Below are 21,306 nucleotides of genomic sequence, written 5' to 3'. Positions count from 1 at the left end.
CGTTTAAACACGCCCCCACATGTCTACGTCACTATGTGGAAATATTTGCGTTATGCCGCCCAAATGTCCACACAAAGAAAGAAGGCGTGGTTTCAGTAACCAGAGTTAGTGTTGAAGCAGCCGTGTCAGGGAGATGCTGTGTGTAGCTAGTCGAAAGCAAAAACACTTTATTTAGCCTTCCGAAAGTAGATGCATTTAAGAATCTGTAAGATTACTTACAACAGAACAGCAATGCATTTTATGGATGACTATTTCATGAATCTAGGAGAGGACGTCATTCTGACTTTGCTATGACAGTCTCGTGCTTCTGAATCAGCTGCTGTAAATATGTTTTGTTATTAGTTTAAGTATTTGCTATTGAATGTTCAGATGTGGAATTTTGCGCGTCGCAACATAATTAAGTTTATAAAGAGAAACATCCTAGGGTTGCTTGGCTGCAGGGGTTAAAAAGCATTTGATTCTTCTGTGAATCGGTCAGCATTACTTCACTACAGTGTAGAACAGCAGCAATTTGAATGCCGAATTTTAACTCTGTTGCCTGTAGGGTTTTGCAAACACTGTATTGGACATTTATTAATATTCTTGTACTGGTAAACCAAAGTGGGTTTTTATCATACCCCAAAAGTGTACTGAGATTTGCAGGCAAATTTATGTTTTGTATTGTTTTTACAATTATTTAACTAAATCACTTTTTTTAAATAAATTTTAAATCAACACAAAAATACTGATTAAGAATGTGTTATTTTTTGTGTTGATTATTGTATTTCATTAAAATGGGTATAATTTAGATGAGCACTAGCAAGTTAGACAATGGGCTAGACTGAACAATGCAACTGAACCAGAACTCACGCACTGTCAAAAAAGTCAAATTTGTAACAGCAGTTTGCCAAAAACCACATTTTCACAACATGCCCCATTTAGGTTGACATATCCCAGCATGCAAAACTGAGCTGTCAGATCTTTGATGAAGTGCCTCCTTTACCCCAAGGTGTGGGGATCAAATTTAGCTCCAGTTTATAGTCAATACATTAAAAACATGCAATATCACAAACCTCCGTGTTTTTCACAGCCTAAAAGTAAATAAAAAGAATTAATGGAAAATGCTTGCTATCAATGGTTTTCTCATATAACTTTAAACATCTACATGCTCTATTCAGTGTATCATTTATGATAAATAAAGCTCAGTCGAGGAGATTAATGATGATTTCTCATTTCTGTAAGCTGTTAAGAAACATATCCACTGCACATGCTTAATGTATCTATGTTCCTATCTTATGAATGCAGACAAATGCAGTTTTAAAAGCTTTATGGTGGCTTAAATCGAATACAGTATGTAGCATCCACAATGGCTTATGTTATTAACTGAATCAAATATCCATGTTATTCTCATAGTAATCCCAAGTACCAAGTCAAGAGAAACTATTATGATTCCATGCTTAATGGGTGTTATTTGGCAAAATTGACCCTAAAAATGTCACTTTTTTTAACTATCCCTTTAAGAATGAAATATATGAAAAATGCATTGCATTTGAATACTAACAGAATAAGGGCTTTTTATTTACTGATGCATGTTAAGAAGCAGAGATGCTGTGATCAGTATAGAATACCATGACAAATCAGTCTGCCATAATAAGCCTCTCTCGTTCATGCATTGTAATTGTTTTTGGCCAAAGAATCTCTATATTTGTCATTATAAATTGCTCTGCCATTACTGTTCTGCTCCACTAATTAGGTGTTATTAATTGGCCACATTTGTTCTTTATCTGTGGCCTTCCTTCAGTGCCCCTGGCTCCTGGTATATTCGCAGCCTCAGTGATCTCTCCTTGCCCCTCCCAGAACGTGCCCTAAAGATTCTGGAAAAAAGTGTTGTCTTTTTTCTGGATCAGCAACGCAAGGCCCTCAAAGTGGGGAGCATCTTAAATAAGACAAAACTCACTGGAGGGAGAATCAGAGAGTCAGCCTTCAGTTTGAACACAAAAGAGTGAAGGCTTCATCAAAAATAGTAAAGGAATATGTACAGTAGGATTCCTATTGGAATTCTAACTTGGAAGCTTTTAAGTATTTTATTTTTTTACATAATTTATTTACAGTGTTGGGAAGGTTACTTTGGAAATGTAATAGGTTACAGATTACAAGTTACCCTGTTTAAAATGTAATAGTAGTGTAACTTTTTCAATTACTTTATTAAAGTAATGTAACTAATTACTTTTGAGTACTTTTTGATTACTTTTCTAAATTTGTGAAAATTAAAGAATAATAAATAAAAGCATATACATCAACTTAAATACAGTTATCTAATAAGCATGTGACGTATTCTGTGTAATAAACTCCTGAAACATTTGTGTTTTTTTTAAACTGCTGTCTCTTTGTATATGATGATAGTTTTCTCAAAATAAGTAAAATGCACATGAAGTGACACAGAGCAGTTCTAGAAATTATGTTTATGTGCTCGTGTACTCCTATATTGAGATGGCAGAGGTTGAAAACACTGCGAGCTTCAGTCCTATGTGTAGTAAATGAAACCATGTCTTTGCCATTAATTTTCAGGAGGGGCAGACTGGTAAAAAAATTCAGACTGGAAAATTCAAACTCATACAAACAAATTCATGGACAAAACTATTTTTTGTATGGACCTGACATAAAAAAAGGTTTAAATCTTTAATTTGGGGACATGCAGAATAATTAAGTATTTTGAGTGATGACTGATGAGCAACGTGCTGCTGCTTGGTTAAATAAATAAAAAAACAAAGACAAAAAAGCATCTTTACAGATGAAACCGACCTGAAACCCTGAACAGGAGTTCTGCTTCTCTACTCCAGCTGTGCGCTTCCACAGTCCACTCTATTCTCTCTCTCTCTCTCTCTCTCTCCCTCGCATTGATTACTCTGAGTCTGATCCAAACCGTTTGGCGGAGGCGCAGAGAGCGCGCGAGTCATGACTAACAATTCATGACTTATTAGAGATTTAATTATCAAATGGCGGATTCGCAAATGATCGCTTTAGTACATTCGGCAGGCAATTATACAATAATGATATTAAATAGTGGGGCAAAATCGGCTGCCAGGCCATCGGGAATTGTTCCGGTTCTCCCGGTGTCCAGTCCGCGCCTGATTTCCACAGACACGCAGAATGTGCAAGTCATATATTGCATTTTTGTGGCTTAATATTCACAGACACTAGTCGATGTCATGTTTTGATTCAAGTGTACTGACCTACTTTTGATTTAGTCATCCAAAATGTGGCATATTCCGTCCGCGTTAGGCATTCCGTTTTTATGACTGGATTCTACGAACCAGACTGTGTTTCCGAATCCCGGAAATTATAAGGGCAGTATGTCTCAGAATAGTCAGTGCAATTTGGGAAAGAAATCAGTTAAATCTGTATGTGGATGTGTGTAAATATTCAAATGTAATCCCCTTTGTAATCGTAAAAAATTTCATAAGTAACTGTAATTTAATTACTCATTTTTTCTTAGTAACTGTAACTAATTACAGTTACAATAATTTTGTAATTAAATTACGTAACGCCGTTACATGTAACTAGTTACTCCCCAACACTGTTTATTTATTGGACTTTTACTTTGACATTGCATTTAAATATACACTAACAGCAGTTTAGCCTTAAAAAAGCATTTGGTTGTAAGTAATTTACAACTTTATTGCAATATGATTAGGTTTGATATGATTATTTGAAAATGACAAGTGATTTAATTGTCTTAAGTGATTTATTTTATGATTTCTTTGATTAGGCAATGTAAAAATGCGGTATATTAATGATCATAATCAAGTATAATAGTAAAACTGATACTTTTTTCTTTGATTATTACAGTTTTAATGCCTTTGGAAATTATTATAATTAAATAAAATAATAATTTAAAAAAAAAATCTTCTTGGGACTTTTACTTTGTAGTTGCATATTAATATGTGTTACCCAGCTGTCACAACAATGTAACCTTACAAAAAGCTAGCCTTTTAAAAAACATTCAGCTGCAAGTACTTTACAGCATTATTGGAATATGATTTAAGTTTGTTATGATTATTTTAATATTAGGATTTAGTATTTAGTTTACTTAATTTTAATGATTTTGATTGTTTTTTTGTTGTTCAGGACAGGTATAATTTGGGTAAGCTCATACTCCTACAGGCTTTTTTGTTCTTTAAAACTGAAATTCTACTGCCTTTGGAAATTTGGAAGTTTTAATGTTTCGTTCTTCTGTACTTCTTTGTGTTTTTTTTTTTTTTTCATTGTTTTAAAGAATTGTCTTTACTTTTATTTTGAAATTTTCATATGTTTTAACAGGATGTCAAAACAACAGTTTAACCTTACACAGTTTATCCATTTTGCTCTATGTATATTGTAATTATAATGTTTCTAAATGGATAAGATGGTCTTTCTGTGTTTCTTACCCCCAAAGTAGGAGCCGTCAGAGATCTTCATGCCTATATTCCCTTTGGTCAGGACGCTGACTACGCCATGCTGAATGAAGTACATCTTCTTGCCGATGGTTCCTTCACGAATTATGTAATCTCCTGGTTGGAAGACCTCGAAGCGGAGCTTAGTTAACATCGCTGTCACAAAGTTGGGATCTGCGTTGGCGAACAGTGGCATGGACGCCACCAGCTTCCGGCAGTTGAAGTTGATTATTTCCTGGAGGTGCAGAAGTTAGTTTACTGTCAGTTTGAAGGCAAGTTATCAGTTGTGTATTGTTTTCTGTTGCTAAATGGTACCTCTCGTAACGGCTCATTCAGTTCTTCTAAAATGCTTTCCTCGTCAAACATCTTGCCCTGGTATCTGTGCTCATAATAATCGTGGATCTTCTGCCGGAAGTCGGCTGGAAGTTTGTGGAAAGACATGTACTGCTCAACTTGCTTGTACTAAGAAAGAAAAAATGACACGGTATAAGTTATGTTATGTTATGTTGACATACTTTTTACCCAAAATTTCCATCCACCAACATGTGTGTTGCCCATCTGAATCCCATGTGGCCTCTTTTGTGGAGACGTGATATGCTAACAGGGAACACTATATACAGATTAAAGTAAATAATTTAACATCCAGGATTGTTTTCCTGTATGAGCGTTCCTGCTATAGTAGAAAACATTAAGGGACGTTTTTACAGTGGACATCATAGGCTAAAGAGCATATGATAATATGATGTTCCCAAAGCAGGAAGAGTGTGATGAAACAGATGATAAGCTCTATTCATAGCACAGCATATGTAGTTAACCTTCTCTCTGCATCATCGTTTGTGTTGTGATGGCTTTCTGGTTTATGTTACAGGAATATCTTGGCTATGTATGTTTTATAGAAATTTGATTAGATAAAACTAATTATACATTTATGGATGTTTCAAAAGCATATTATAGAAGTGCCACAGAATTGCCATTAGATTTTTATTAACAACATTTATAAACAACCAATAAGAGATGATCGCTAGAATATTTTTAACATGCATTTTCTATACGATTCGATTTTTGCATGAATATTGTCTTTTAAAAATGCATAACGTAATGTAGATTGAAATATATCTTGAACTAATTTTAAAACATTTTTTAAAAAAACATTATTTTTGTCCAGCCAAAAGGAAGAGGTTGGTTTTAAAAATGTGCTTATTCTTTAAGGTTTGATAGCTGTGTCCTTATTTTTCATCAGTCATGAAAACAGTTTAAAAAATTGCCTGTATCTTGAGTGTTATCTTTCTGTGTGTTTGTGTGTGTGTGTGTGTGTGTGTGTGTGTGTGTGTGTGTGTGACAGATAGTTAGATTTAAAGCATTGTGAGGTGAAGTTAAGGTTATTTTGATGTATTGTCACTACAGCAGTCATGATCTCACATTCCATCAAACACTTATATACTATTTACAGTATAGTGGTGTGCTAAATTTACACCTTATTTCAAAAGCTGTGTTAAAGGTGAGACAGTCTAATGCGGCCTCTCAGACCTCATATTCCAACATAACCCAACTATAGTGGGTCATGTGCACACCAGGATAATGATGTGGGGGGGAAGGGTGATGCTTCTTCGTGACCTCCCAGTTGGATGGATGCTGTTGGTAGGAAAAAGCATGTGGATGATGACTGTCTGTATGTGCGTGGTGACATATGCTCGGTTTGACAAGCCTTGGGTCGATCCTCAAGCTGCTAGTGCTTTCTGTTTTACAGGCCATTGTATAGAGGGATTCTGTAAGTACTTTCGCTAATTGATGCTGTTTGCTAAAGAAAGAAAAACAGCTAGTATTGGTCATATTTATGGCTAGGGATTTTTAAAACGCTTTAAAAAGTTTTTGGACCCTGACTTTCATTGTATGGACAATAACAGTTTTTCAGAATATTTTCTTTTGTGTTCCACAAAAGAAAGTGATACAGATTTGGAACGGCACAAGGGTGAGTAAATGATTACAATATGAATTTGTGAGTGAACTATACTATAAAAAGTATTGAATTTCCTGCATGCGTGGTAAAAACCATAGCAGTGCCGTTGCAAATAAACATCTTCGCAATATGTAAAGAACTATTACTGGTATGTACATGGACTAAGACAATCCAGAACATCCCAAAATGGTGGTGATAAACATGGTTCTTAAGTGGTTGTACCTTTGCCAGACCAAAGAAAAAAAAGATCTCCAAGCAGTTGTCTTTAAATTTGCAGCATATTCTGACAAGATGTTGCACAAAAAACACTTTGTTCTTTCATTCTTGAATGACCTGATTAGATAACAATGAGCATATTCTGTAGAAAGCACTGGTGGTCATGAAATGAGATGGATGAGATCACTAATCCTTGAGAACATAACTGAAGGTTTAACATGCATATAATATAAATAAAGCATACAATTCTTGTCAGATGCAGATAGACGCTACATACAACTGACGTGGCATGTGTGTGTTAGCATGCACACCGTTACTCGTCGTCCCTTTGGCAGTGGGTGGGGAATCATGGGAAGTGCAGTGACTGACTTTAATTAGCTCAGAGTGGAAATCCCTATCATAAACCCATTTCATGAAAACATTTTGTTTCAGAAATCCAGCCCAAATCCTAATCTAATTCAATCTTAATTAATTAAGATTGGATAAGGGATGTATGCAATCGCACACAACCGAAAGAAAAAACCAGGGGGTCCCAGCATGCCATTTTACTTTCCACCTTGTATTTCTTTCTGTGTGTAGTAATAGCACAATGCTAATTGTAACAGGCAAATAACTATGAATAAGACACTTGTGTAATGAGCCTAATTTACAAATAAAGGAGGAATATTGGCACTAAAAAAAACATTTTAAAAAATGTAGGTTTAAAATGCAATAGTTTTGCAAATCCTTAGTAATATCCCCCAGGATTTATTCAGACTGTCTAACATTGACAAAACTATGATTAAACACTCAATATTATGAAAAAAAGTACCACAAACCCCCATATTTACTTGCATGCCAACATTTAGCCACCTTTAAATAACAGAGCCTGCTTGTCTCGTCAAGCTCGACAAACTCTGTAATTTACGCTTTGTCACTTTCGATCAAGGAAGTCTATTTTCTCCTCTCTTTGGTTCATTCAAGTTTTAAGCTGAAATGTGAAGACAATTACTTAGACCTTGTTGCAAACACAGTTTGAGTCTCGGTTTATGTACAGCCAAGGTCTGTGTATTAGCACTGAAAACACTACAGGAAAGTTTGAATTGCAACAGGTCTCAGACTAGGGCTATAGATCAGGAAACTGTAGTCTGTTTATATATTTAGATACTCAGCTTCTTTTATTCCCCCTTAGACTTCTTGTGACTAAACTTTCCTGGGCTATCAGTCTGGATAGGAAGGAAGAAATGAAAGGGAGGCAGGAATTTAGAAAGCTATGTGGCTGTGACAGGACAGAGTTAGCATTAGCTTAGTGCCAATAAGATAAGCTACACATCTGGTGACCTACACTAAAACCTCTGGACAGGTAGATGATCAGATTAACCTTCGTAAGCTTCCTAACAGAAGTCATCAAAGAAGTCATGTGATGTTGCATAATATAGTAGACATAATCATCTTTGTCCTTCCAATATGGCTGAACATAGCATTGCAACATGCCATGCAAAATCTTATCAGTTGAAATACTATATATATAGTATTTCAGGCAGTCCACAGGCATGTTTTTTTTCTTCTTCTTCCTTTTAACAGGACAGGCAGTTTATCTTCCATCAGTCACATAAAGGGATGATATGTTTCCCATGTCCATCTGCCAAAGAATCAAGGTCATCGTAGTCACCAAGGAGGGGGGTGAAAGCCTGTGAACCGTATATCAAGCTTCCGTTCCATATGGACATCGAGTCCATCAGCAGATACATTTATACCATAGGTATCCAACAGCAACTAGGATTATGTTGGTTTACTGTTATGTAATAAACAACGAGATGTGAGACCACTACAGTCTTAAAGATAAGGTTGTAATTCTTCTGCATACTCTCTTTAGAATGACTAAGAACTGTAATATATTTATTCAAATGGTTTCCAAACATGATGTTACTAACGGTCCATATATTTTCTTGTGTTCAGTTCATGTTATAGACAACACTGTGATCAATATTCTAACATAGTGATCTAAACAGAGACCACGGTGCGTACTGGTCGATTGACACGGCACAATCTGTACATCTCAGCAGGCCTGTACATACAACCACAATTCCCCAGGGTGCAGTAATGTTGAGAGTTGACAGAAACTGATCCGAGACTTTTGTTGTTCTACTCCATGTGAGCATTTGATAGAGGTTGGACCTGAACAGGTGCTTGAAAGTCAGTGTTAAGCAATGTAATGCTTGTTATGTAATGACTAATGTCCCGTTCATCTGTCGTTGTCTGGCAATCCACTGGTTTCCAGCAGGGGAGATGGACATGTGATGGGATGACGGGGGATCTACACAGGGACATTGTGCTGTTTATTCATCAGGTTGCAAAAGTGTAAGAAATGTTTTTTTGTCTGTAAAGGAAGTGATTTGCAACTACACTCAAAAATGCTAAACTTTCATTCCTATGCTTTTTTTCAGTGGCTTTTACATGTAAATGTATTCCCGCTACTCTAAACACGCAAACACTCAAGGACCACCATCACATCAATCCACTTCTTCTCAAAGGAACATCATAACATGTTTATTTGAGATCAAGATGACAAAACCTGTCTCATATGGGTTCTTTATCTCATGCATAGAATGGCTTTTGTTGGTATCTTTAGCACATTCTACTCCCCTGCTGCAATAGTGGCTCTGTTATCTGACAGAAATCAGCTCTGTTGCTAGTGATTAATGAAGAGGAAAGTCTGCCGCCTGAGGTGGGATTTGATGAGCTCCACTGAAAGTCCCTATGGGATTCTCTGCATTACATCATTGCTTCAAACATTGTCATAATATAGGCGTGTTTAAAGTAGAGTTAGAGTTATGCACTTAATAATGACTAACAGGAATGCATTAAAATACATTTTAATACCTTTAAATGTGCTTTATGTTCAAATAATTCCCATCCCAGTTTGATGTGCAGAAACTTTCCAAAGCTTGTAAGTACTGTGGCAAACTTTTGGCTCAACCAATGGCATGAGAAAACTTTGAGCGAACAAAGACATGAGTGCACCAGAAAGGGTGGTAGGATGTTTTGGGATAGTCGGTTTCAGAAGTCTTAAGCTTCCTTAATTTTTTTAATTTTACTGTTACCATTTCCTGTAGAAAAAAATATCTGAACTTTTATCTGGCTTGTCTATGTTACTGACAGTTATGTCATTTAAGAACATGCACACCTTTTTACTTTGAAAGACATTCTCCCAAAACATTATTTTCTTTTAAAGCACATGGCAATATCAAAATGATTATCTATTTTCATGAAACATTAGGTTCCAGAAAGGGTCAGCTCAATGGAAAGCAGAGTTAAGAAATTTGTGACCAAATTGTTTATGGCGACAAGACACAGGTTGCAGTCTATAGTTGCAGGTGTAAACAAGCACCAGATGTCATGATTAGGAATCAAAGAAGACCGATTTACAGCAGTGAGATGTACTGACAACTGATCAGATGAGAGGCAGATCAGATTGTGGAGAATACCCAGAATCCTCAGCCATAGGGATAGTTGGCCTGAGCAGTTTCATCCTCTCAAACAGACGATAGGTACCGACTTTGATCTGACAAGATCAAACAATAGGTGACACATAAGAAGGTCATGTGCAGGTGGTTCAGTGTGTGAGTATTTGGAGCGCTACCCACCTTCTCCTGGTACTGGCGCCGGGAAGAGTCCAGCGACTGTATGAGGGCGGTGGCATGGCCAATGAACATGGCATAGCAGGTGGCTCCCACGATCATACTCAGCATGGTCAACCAGATATCAGACATACTCTCAGGGGCCTGGCGTCCATACCCAATACACAGCATATGGCTCATGGCCTTGAACAGGGCAAAGGTGTACAGCTCACTCCAGGTGTCATTCTGCAAATAGGGATGCGATAAACAGAAAAAGAAAGAGAAACTCTGATTACTTCATCAGCACTAGATACACTCTCGTGAGTATGACTTCCTCTGGACGCTAATCCTCAAGTCAAAACCTTGGCTCATGAGGGGTATAGATTTACAAACCCCTATCAAAGGCACCTTGCCAATTACTTTGGATAGCTATGTGCATCATGCACCTGTGATAGATTCATTATTCCATCACTCCTCTGTGATTTAAAGGCAGTTAATGGGACCGCATTGTTTATTGTTCAGCCGGGTTCTTGTTATAATGTCTTTCCTCCCCTCGCAAGTATCTGCGTAAGACCTCAGCTGCTACGCTAAGGTGCCTCGAACTCTCCTCATAAGTGACTGATTTTTCAGGAATGACCTGATAGGTCCCTGTGAACTGTGGTTAAACAGATTTGCATTCACTTTGAGCAGGGTTTAGACAAGGCTAGGAAAATCCTGAATCAAAGTCAAGGAGGCTATGGAGCACATGGAGTGCAAGTATCATGTAGAAATAAGAAACAAAAATGTGTTCACAGACTCAGCTACACAGTCACAATATGTTGCTGCAACCCCAACAATCCCGTCATGTTCAGATGCAAACAAGGCAGAAAAGACATTGCCTGGAGTCTAACCCTTTATTTGAGCAACTGCAAGGCTTGGCAGTGTGAAAAGCATGCAGTGTAGGCAGTGTGTCAGAGAGATTTGTTTGCTTAGTTCATGTCTGCTTTCCATCTTTACATATCTGCCTACCAAGGCTTCCAGGCATACCTTGAGGAACAATTTTCTTCTGGGTTAACTGGAACGTCTAAACACACAGATAAACAATTAAACATCGAATTAACACAAACTGCTTAAATTCTACATTATATTTTTCATCCCTCCTGACACGTGCATGGAAAAGAAACAAACACCCAAACACGAGCTCTACATGCTGTGGATAAACAGGAATCGCAATTTTTTTTCCTTTCCCCTGCTTTTATGGAAAAAGTGAGGAAATGTTTGATGCTGCATGATCTGTTTTAGCAGACATGCACTGTAGTGCTGCTAGTATGATTTGAAATTAGTTACATGACAGATTAGCACACATGGAGAAGTCATGGCATAATGGTTAGAGAGTTGGACTTGTAATCCAAAGGTTGTGAATTTGTGACTTCGGCCGGCAGGAATTGTAAGTGGATGTACAGTGCTCTCTCCACCCTCAATTCCATGACTGAGGTGTCCTTGAGCAAGGCACTGAACCCCCAAATGTGGCTGCTCCGGGTGTGTGTTCACTGCTGTTTGTGTGGAGAGCACAAATTCCAAGTATGGGTCACCATAGGGCTGGGCGATATACAAAAAAAAATGATATCTCGATATTGTCAAATTTTTTACGATATTCGATATATATCTCGATATGTTTGCATTTAAATAATAAAAAATAAAACATGATTTTCTTTTGCCCATAAAAAAATAAAAAACATTTAAATTAAACAGCTAATTTAAGCAGTTAAAAAATCTAAACCAAGAGATCACTTACTGCTTTTTATTAATGAATACATGTAGGCCTATATGTAACTGAAGCAGTGCAAATTAAGTAACAGTTACAGAAAGTGCATTCTGTCAACTTTTTAGTGCATGCAATTCACAATTTAAACTATGCAACTGGGATAAGTATTTTATTTTAATTTTTAACAAGTTTTTAAGCTAAGAACACAAGTCTGTCAACTGTCTGTGGTTTTAAGAGAAGCTCTGTGGCATGAAACTATGTTCTTACTGAGTGTACTCACTATGCACTCACTAAAAACCCTCTTAGATGGGGAGCTAGTTGCTGAAGTACATAGCTATTTCTTATATATAAATATATATATAAATGAATACCAAAGACTTTTGCATTTTCTCTGTCTATATTATGGAAACTGGTAAACATATCAGTGAAATTCCCCAATAGTAATTCCAAATGGCCATAGCCTATGTTTCTCTATTCAAACATCAGCGGTCGAGTAAGTGCATTTATTTTGCGATCACAAATGCAAACAATACAGTTGAGATCTCACGACAGAACACAGACCGGCTGAACGACGCTTTCATTAGATCGCTCAATTCCAGCTTGTTTGTGTTTTCAGATTATCGTCGGCGGCTCTTCCGCAATGAGGAGTGAGCACGTGCGCGTGGTTGCCAGATTGCTTAAAATAAGCAAACACCGGGAAGAAAATGTATCCTTGTAACAGTGGAGCTCTGATTGGGAGATTTAAACTCTTGTTATCTGGCAACAGCTATCATTACAGCTCTCGTAGTAGAGGGCGTAGAGCAGTCAGCAGTTACAGGTTCCTTTTTTGGACATTCGGCGCGTTCTTTTGGGAAAGTATGCTTGAATTTGAAATATTCGATATTCCCGATATATTCAAATTGTACATCGTCGTCAAAATTATTCCGATAGTATCGCTAATATTCGATATATCGCCCAGCCCTAGGTCACCATAATTGGCTGTATGTCAATTTCTCTTTTTCACATTCATTATACTATATCTGGTTAAGAAATTGTGTTTTGGTTGTATTTGCCTAACTGGGGCCTTTAGTGCACATTTAACCTAGTGTTGCTAACCTCCACTGGCAGTGAGATGATGAAACTTAGCTCATTATTTGACTAAGCCCAGCTTGACTAGCAGGGGATTTATTTCTTTGAGATGTATGAGCATAGGATTGTCGAATCTACATTCTGCTAAGGAAAAACATGACTGAATTGTGCTTATTACCAAATAATTATTGAATAAAGATAGACTAAGGTTTCCATTGGCATTGCTTATTTAATATTTCTATGTATATGGTGGATGAAACAAACCATTTGTAGAAAAATGAATGGGAGAAATCATAGTGCTAAATATGGCAGTTGCAAGAATTTAAATCCCACCTTTCAGTTTAAAGAGCCATTCACTATATAGCAGTTGTATAAGTAAATATCTTCACACGACATTACCAAGATTGTCACCAATGAACGTACCTTTGCTAAAAGGACTTTGGTAAGAGCCCTTTACTGTGAATGTGTTGGTATATAAAGACAGGCCGTGTTGAGTCTATCTGCATGTGTCTCTGCACGCCTGGGGGATGCTTACCTGAACTTTGAATGGCTCCTCAAGCCTGCAAAGCTCATAAGCAACTCTCTTGAAAAATGCACACGTGAGGCATGTACTTGTGAATCGCACGTGCTTAATTTGTGATTCTAACTGTGCACGGATGGATTTGACGATGCTAGGTCATGGATCACAGGGCACAGCTGGATCAAAAGGAATCAAAGGGTGTATTTCAGTGCATTCAACTATCAGTGCCAGGAAATACAGCAGCAGGTGAATTGCGGCTGAACCATCTGTAACATCTCATTTATGTAAGTCAAAATGAAATTTTAATTTGATGTGATTTTGATTAATCTAGGCTTACGTTAATGATCTCAGATGTTTTTTTTACAACCATGATTTTTTTTAGGGTCTTACCCTGGATATTTGCAAAAAGAAATGAGGCAAGTATGTGTAACTTTATTTTGGATTGGAACATCATCATACTTTTTTCAGTATCCTGAATGATAACGCCTATTTAAGTTTCGTTGTATTCTAACAAATGAAGGAAGGTTTGTAAATTGTGTAGTGTTTTATAGCACTTCTGCTGAAGCTTAACAACACCTCAGCGAGTGTGACTCACAGGCTTCATTACCGCTCAAAGAAGGGCCTGTTGAGAGACCAATTGGACACTTGAAATAATGAGACGGATCATTAGACTAGAATGACTGCACTCAAAAACTGTTGTAACAAAAACCAATTAGAAACCTTTCCCAATGTCACATGATCTCTTACATGTGACAGCATATAAAGAGTTTAAATAAAAATAAAGGACTAACAGGCAGGGAAACCTTAAAAAATCAGCATTTATATCAGAGTTCTGGCTCACAATTTTGTCAACTTTTCCATTGGTAAATTCAGTTTGATGAAAAGTGTTGCACTTTTCATATACCAAGCTGGTTGAAGACAATTCACAAATGTCACCAGTGGTTTATACCAAAGTTTAAAACAAGCCAGCCTTCCCCACATTCGAATCCCCAGATAACCCAAGTATAAATCATACTCTCAGTTAAATTGCCTGACACTGCACACACTTTACCAAGCAAGAGTTCATGATCACTTACTGTATACATCAGTGTAGCAAATGTCCAAACATTGTCTTATCTTCAAACTAGACTTAACAGCAGGGAGAACTTCTAGGACAGATGGATAATGATGAGAAGTGAGGGAGGGGTGACTCAGAGAGCCTGGCAGACTTGGGAAAGTGAGAAGAGCAGGTGATGGAGTCGGCTCCCCAATGCACCCATGTAATTAACACTGTCGGACACTGATGAAATCAGTGGAAGTTTTGGCTTTGTGAGTTTTTTATTGTGTAGCTTGTACAGAGCCATTTGTTGAGTCCAAGATTCAGTTCCTAGATTCAGCAAATGGCACATTCCACTTTGTGTGTAACTGTAGGTAATGATACCCTGAACTTTGGGCTACATAACTCACTGAGAATTTGCTATTTGGGAGAGTTTAGGAACACTTGGAGTGATTGAAACCAAGGTACGTTGGAAGGTAAGACTTACCACCATCTTGTTAAGAGACACCCAACAGTCTGAAGGGAAGTCCTGCAACATGGGCACCAAAAACTGCAGACAGCCATCCCAGTGGCACAGAAGAAGCATCATGCCAATTAGATTGATGATGCGCATCACCGCACTGGCCAGGTCATAGGTCATATGAAAGATCTGTCGTTCAAGATAAAAGAAGTATTAAATTTGAGTGGCAAGGGAAGGGCTCTCTGGGACAAACCGGAACATATAAAATCATCAGAACTCTGATACAGAGCCGCAGGTAATCCGTCTTTCCATACTGAAGGACAAACCTTTTCATTTTTTTGAGGGATTCTCTTGACAAGATTCTATTTCAAAACCCTTTTGACCTGAAGATTATTTGTGACCTCTAGATGTGTGAATACAAGCATACTGAAACCAGGTTTGCCAAAGCTTTATGTAATGAGTAAAGTACATTCTACAAACTTCATCCCGTCAGATTAGATTCAATACAGAACTACACTTACATACACTAATACACTTTCTTCCCATACCAGAAACAAGGCTTGTCACACCTGAGAAAAGCCAAGTGCCCCAAATAGCAACTAGGCCAAAATCATCAATAGAAGACGACAAAAAGTGACACTACTCTGGCTCGTGTTGTAAAGTTCTTAGCCGGCGTGGGTTCTTTTTTCTAGAATGAGAAGAAGCAGAGAAGAAGTACATGGAACGGGATGTTAAAACTGAGATGATGCAAAACACATAAAACTCACTGGAGACTAATATTTTAAGAGTATCGTCTGGAGCTCTGAAGTGGTCTGTATTTGAGGATGTTTGTTTAGTATATCATTGTTGACGTGCAGTTCTTGAAAGCCTCTTTGTTCAGGGTCACTGGTCTCAAAGTAATGTGGAAGCACTTATGGGTCTCATTGCACTACCATTTGAACTTGTTAAAATTAATGATCCATACCAAATATAAGTATTCCGTTGTCTGTGTTGTCTGATTTTTTTTTATTATTTTCATGTGAACTATGGTTGATGCTCCTTAACATTTTCTAAATAAATAATTTTAGTTTCCAGTCTCAATTTTGTTTATGCACATTATGACAAGTATTTCAGCTGACTCAATTTCTTTCAAGAATTTAATTCAGTGCCTGACAACATATATATATATATATAGAGAGAGAGAGAGAGAGAGTTTTCTTTCTTTTTTATTATATACTTGTCATCTGTTGAAAATCACATTATTTAAGCATTTAGCAGACGGTTTTATCGAAAGCGACTTACAGTGCATTCAAGCTATAAATTTCTACATATCATGTGTTCCCGGGGAATCGAACCCCCAACCTTGCGCTTGAAAAGCAGTGCTCTACCAATTGAGCTACAGGAACACTATACAACCAAAGCTGTAAATGGTCAGTTGAAACATGGCTTAATGTCTTTGTGTTTGACTTAGCTAACTTTAAAGTTAAAGTATTCAACTAAATTATAAATGATCAATGGTTAGACTAAACATTTTGCTTTGGGTTGTTAGTTTATTTGTGCTTTTAGCAAGGTTATGATTGGCCTGATAGCTTGGCATAGCTTTCACTTTTAGCTTGTAATATTGTAAACTAACCATTTTGCTTTGGGGCAGTCATGGCCTAATAGTTAGAAGGTCAGATTTGTAACCCGAAGGCTTTGGGTTCGAGTCTCAGGTCCATCATGAGTTGTCGGTGGGGGGAGTGAATAACCAGTGCTCTCTACCACCCTCAATACCATAACTGAGGTGAGACCCTTGAGCAAGGCACTGAACCCTCAACTGCTCCCTGGGAACCGCAGCAATATGGCTTGCCCACTGCTCCAGGTGTGGGTTTACTACTGTCTGTGCATTTGGATGGGTTAAATGCAGAGCACAAATTCCAAGTTTGGGTCACACCATACTTGGCCTTACTTAACTGTTTTCACTTTTTACCCTGCTGTTTGAACATTAGCCTGTAATGGTGCAAAATTAGAGGTAATGGGCAAAAAGTGTAAGTGTATCATATGGAGGTTTTGCTCGCTCTTTGTGAGCTTAACCTGACAGAAGAACACAGTTTAAAGCATTTACTTGCCCTACACATTATCAGGTTAAGGTTTATCACTGTAAGAGTGTGTATGAAAACATTTTGAGCTATAAATGGGTTACCCAACTTGGTCATATCTTTCAGGAGGTCTAACTCATGGTTTGTCCCTGCCTGGGTAATCAAGAACTATAAGGGGGCCGGACAAACAGTGTGGAGTGGATGTGGCAATGCTGTGCAAGGTCCCATTTAGTGGTGAAAAGAACAGATAAAACTGAATCATCAGTCAGCTCAGCCGCAGGCAAATCGTCACGTTTCTGTCACTCTGAATAGCTGGTTCTCTACGTAATCTGAAATGTTCCCAATGTCGGCTGTCATTTTAATCTTAATGCACTTAACTGTTTTTACAATTGTGGTCAGTCAGCTGCTGTTATTAACGTTTATAATGGTTAATTACTTCATGCTACGTTAATTAGCCTGTGCACCTTATTATTAACCCACAGCAAAACACCTAGAAAGCAGCATCAGAAATCAGTGAAAAGCACCATTGATCACATTCTGCCTCTCACAATTACAAACAAGAAAAGTGACGTCAAATAGGTAAATAAACATCTGTGGTATATTGTATATTTATTGTGCACAGTTTGTAAATTTTCAGTTTGCATAAAATAATTGGATGACCAACTACATGTCAAAATCAGCATCCCACTGTATCCCACAAGGCAATGTGCACAGACTTCTGTTTTCAGTGTGACAGTTGAACCATATATCATATATTTTATGATATTTATGAGATTAAAAATGACATGATCATAATATCTGATGTGATTTTTGAGTTATTATTTTGATACCTGGTACTCCGATAAAGACAATGTGTGCAAAATATGTTTCACTGGCTTGGCCTGAGCCTAGTGGCTTGGATTTATCAATTGTTTTTAAGTTACCGGTGCTAGTTGCAATCGTCCCATGAATGAAAATGTCTTATAATAGGGCAGTTAGCAAGAAAAAGTTATATTATTCAAATGGTGGCCACCATGAGGCAATTTACTCAACTCAACTAATTTTGAATGAGACATTAGTTTCTTCCCAGCTTCACAATTTGAAAACTCCTGACTTCAACAATGAAGGCAAACAGCAATGGTGCCCATCTCTTACCTCCTCCCATTGATGGATATAACGAATCAGTCTGGACAGTCTAAGAAGTCGCAGTAAACTGAGGATCTTGGTGAAGCGCACAATCCGCAATGCTCTGGCCGTCTTGTAAACCTCAGAGTCAATGCCTTTCTCTACAATAAGAAAGATATAATCCACTGGGATGGATGAGACAAAGTCCACCACAAACCACGTCTTCAGGTACTTCTTCTTGATCTTTTGAGGGTCCAGTATTATCTCTGTGTTTTCTTCGTAGACTATGCCTGTGCGGAAGTTCAGTACCAGGTCCATGAGGAAGAACGTGTCGGAAACCACGTTGAAGATAATCCAAGGGGTGGTGGTTTCCTCCTTGAAGAAGGTGATGCCCACAGGAATTATAATCAAGTTGCCCACCATAAACATCAGCATTGTGAAATCCCAGTAGAACCTGTGTACATTAAATGATTAAATAATTAAATTAATAAATTAGATTACTGGACATATGCTTAAATGCATGCACAAAATGCCACACAATATTAAATATTATTTTATTTTATTTACAGATCACATGTATATGACAACAATAAGCATTCAGTGTCTAAAACTAAATGTCGGGTATAAAATACATAGATATTTGACTAACTTGAGGACTGTGAAAAATGACAAATGTTGAGTTGTGTGCATTTGCTAGTATGTCGGTCAATTTTTTTTTTTATGTATTTGGCATAAAAGGCACACCCTTACAATAGTAAAATGAGATTCAGTCTTCATGCATTTGGTGAGACAGGGATACACCCTATAAATAACCCTAGCCTTGACAAACACGCTGCACGTGCACAAGAGGAGAGAGCCTATACGGGAGTAATAAAACAGCATTCGTTCAATATACTGTCTTTTGGTTGAGATCAATAATCTGAAATATTGTACCACTAAATATTAGTTACCTGAACCCATGCAAGGTCATCACAAGGACGTTGAGAAACAGATAGAGGGGACAAAACATGATGATCTGGATTATTTTTAAGAACTTGAATTAAGGTTTAAATGGGAATTTGGGCTCTAAGTAGGTTCTCTTAAGGTGTATCAGTGATTTATTGATTAATTATGTTGACGTATTTGATACTGAAAGCAAAACTTCTGAAGTGATCATAACGGAGTTTTCTCAAGCAAACAATATTGCTGTAGCTGCTGTTCACATTTAAATGCAGTGCTCAGTTTGTCTTCTCTCTAAAAATAATAATAGATCACTGGCCTGCACTAATGTGTGCTTATAAATAAATACAAAGACTAGCTTAAATCCATAATGTATTCTTTAATGCATGCACAGAAAAAAAAAACGTGCATGAGTGCACATTAACATAGAATGCGTAAAAGCATGGATGAGGCATTACAAGCTCATAATGATGCTGATCTCTGGGGGGAAAAAAGGACTGTTTTGTTCCCGAGTCTTTTATTTTATGAGCCAGAACACTAAGCTTTTATTGTCTAAAATATTTAATTAAACACTGAGCTGAGTATCTTAACAAAAGAGAATGATTTCTTATTTCTTATAATAATTATTAGTATTATTGACATTATTATGGACCCATTTCAGTAGCAACCTGTGTTTAGCATCAAGAGAACAAACTTTTGTTTTGTATTTTCATTTTCTTAAATTTATTTTATAAGCATGAGTCCTTTATATAGTTCAGCATTTAATTTATACCATTTACATTTATTAAATTATTTATTATTCTTATGTTTTTTTTTTTTATATTACTTATTATTTCACTTGCAGTTGCAATCTTGGTGTTGTTTAATGTTATGATTTAGGGTTTTCAAGGTTATATAGTAATAATAATAATAATAATAATAATAGTAATTATTAATTTTTTTACTTATTTTATTAATTTTACTTATATTATTAGTTTTTTTTATTAAACACATTTAGTCATTTAGACTTATGATACTGAACTTGTTTTATTTTATTGTTTATATTTATTTGTTGTTTCATCATTTTATGACTGATACTTTTATTCTCATCTCATAATGAATGGCTATTACATAAAAAGTTATTGTTTGCATCGAATGAGTCGTTTCCTGTTGAATGCACTGTGGTGTACTTTGGAGACCCACCAAATGAAAAATATTGGTCAAACCAATTATGTGTTTAATCAAAAATGCATTAGCTACTGCTTAAATTGAGGTAACAAGCGTGTATAAAAGCCTTTATTAGAGGTTACTTGATATAAAATGACAGTGCATTTGAAGAACACCTTCTTGGGTGTTCATTCCAGACATTTTTGTTTTTCTAAAAGGCTGGGGGGATCATTTCTGAACATTGAAGTAAATTACACACAGCTGTTGACATGAAACAGCTTTACAGAAGCTGTTGTACATTGGCCATCAATAATTAATCTCAGTTTACTAAAAATCTAATTAATGTCAAGTCCTAATCCTTGTTAGATTAGTATTGTGCATGTTTGATGGGCTGTTCCATAGAAAAGATGACTTTTGTTTCCCTCATCAGCATATGTGAATAATGACACACAGCTAATGCCAACTAGTACTCTGTTGTTACAGGCGTTTGGTAAGACATCAAGAAAAATGTCATGTTTATTTTATTAAATTAAATTTGATCTTTTATTATTTTATTGTATTGTATTTATTTAAATAAAAGCTTGTATTTTGTATTTTCTGTTCATTTATTCTGTCAACTTTTACCCCACCCCCTTAAATTTAAATATATATATATATATATATATATATATATATATATATATATATATATATTTTTTTTTTTTTTTTTTTACTGTCATAAATTAGTGCTACCTTGTTTGTAAATCACTTCATCTTAAAATGTTACATTTGTTAACAGGGGACATCTGAAATAGTCAACCCTGTTACTGTGCTTTTGTAAATTAAACCGCTGATTAATGAACACTGAAACTTTGTGGGGGAAACATAAATAACCTAAATAAAAATATCAGCATTAAATTATCCTTTTAATAATTTACAACCTATAGCACAAAGGCTAACCAAATTTTAAAATGTCAACTTTTACTTTTTTTTCAAGGTATATGACAACTCTGTTACTATTTTTATCTAATGTATAACAAGTAAGTGCTTGTTTGTAAATTACTTTATC

The 21,306-nt window shown here is 36.5% G+C and overlaps 1 protein-coding gene across 1 annotated transcript in view; it reads right to left on the bottom strand.

Moving 5' to 3' along the window:
* The window catches only part of LOC132131610 (potassium/sodium hyperpolarization-activated cyclic nucleotide-gated channel 2-like), a 28,307-nt gene that overhangs the window by 5,375 nt on the left and 1,626 nt on the right, over positions 1-21,306 (bottom strand). Inside the window, exons 2-6 of the mRNA XM_059543673.1 lie at positions 18,204-18,627; positions 15,040-15,201; positions 10,212-10,430; positions 4,728-4,874; positions 4,407-4,647 (exon numbers count right to left, since the gene is read on the bottom strand). Of these exons, the coding sequence (XP_059399656.1) occupies positions 4,407-4,647; positions 4,728-4,874; positions 10,212-10,430; positions 15,040-15,201; positions 18,204-18,627 (1,193 nt within the window). The remainder of the gene's footprint in view (positions 1-4,406; positions 4,648-4,727; positions 4,875-10,211; positions 10,431-15,039; positions 15,202-18,203; positions 18,628-21,306) is intronic.

Source organism: Carassius carassius, chromosome 48, assembly GCF_963082965.1.
Source record: "Carassius carassius chromosome 48, fCarCar2.1, whole genome shotgun sequence".
NCBI lineage: Eukaryota > Metazoa > Chordata > Actinopteri > Cypriniformes > Cyprinidae > Carassius > Carassius carassius.
Note: the sequence above shows the minus strand (reverse complement) of the source record. Positions and strands in the feature narration are given on the sequence as shown.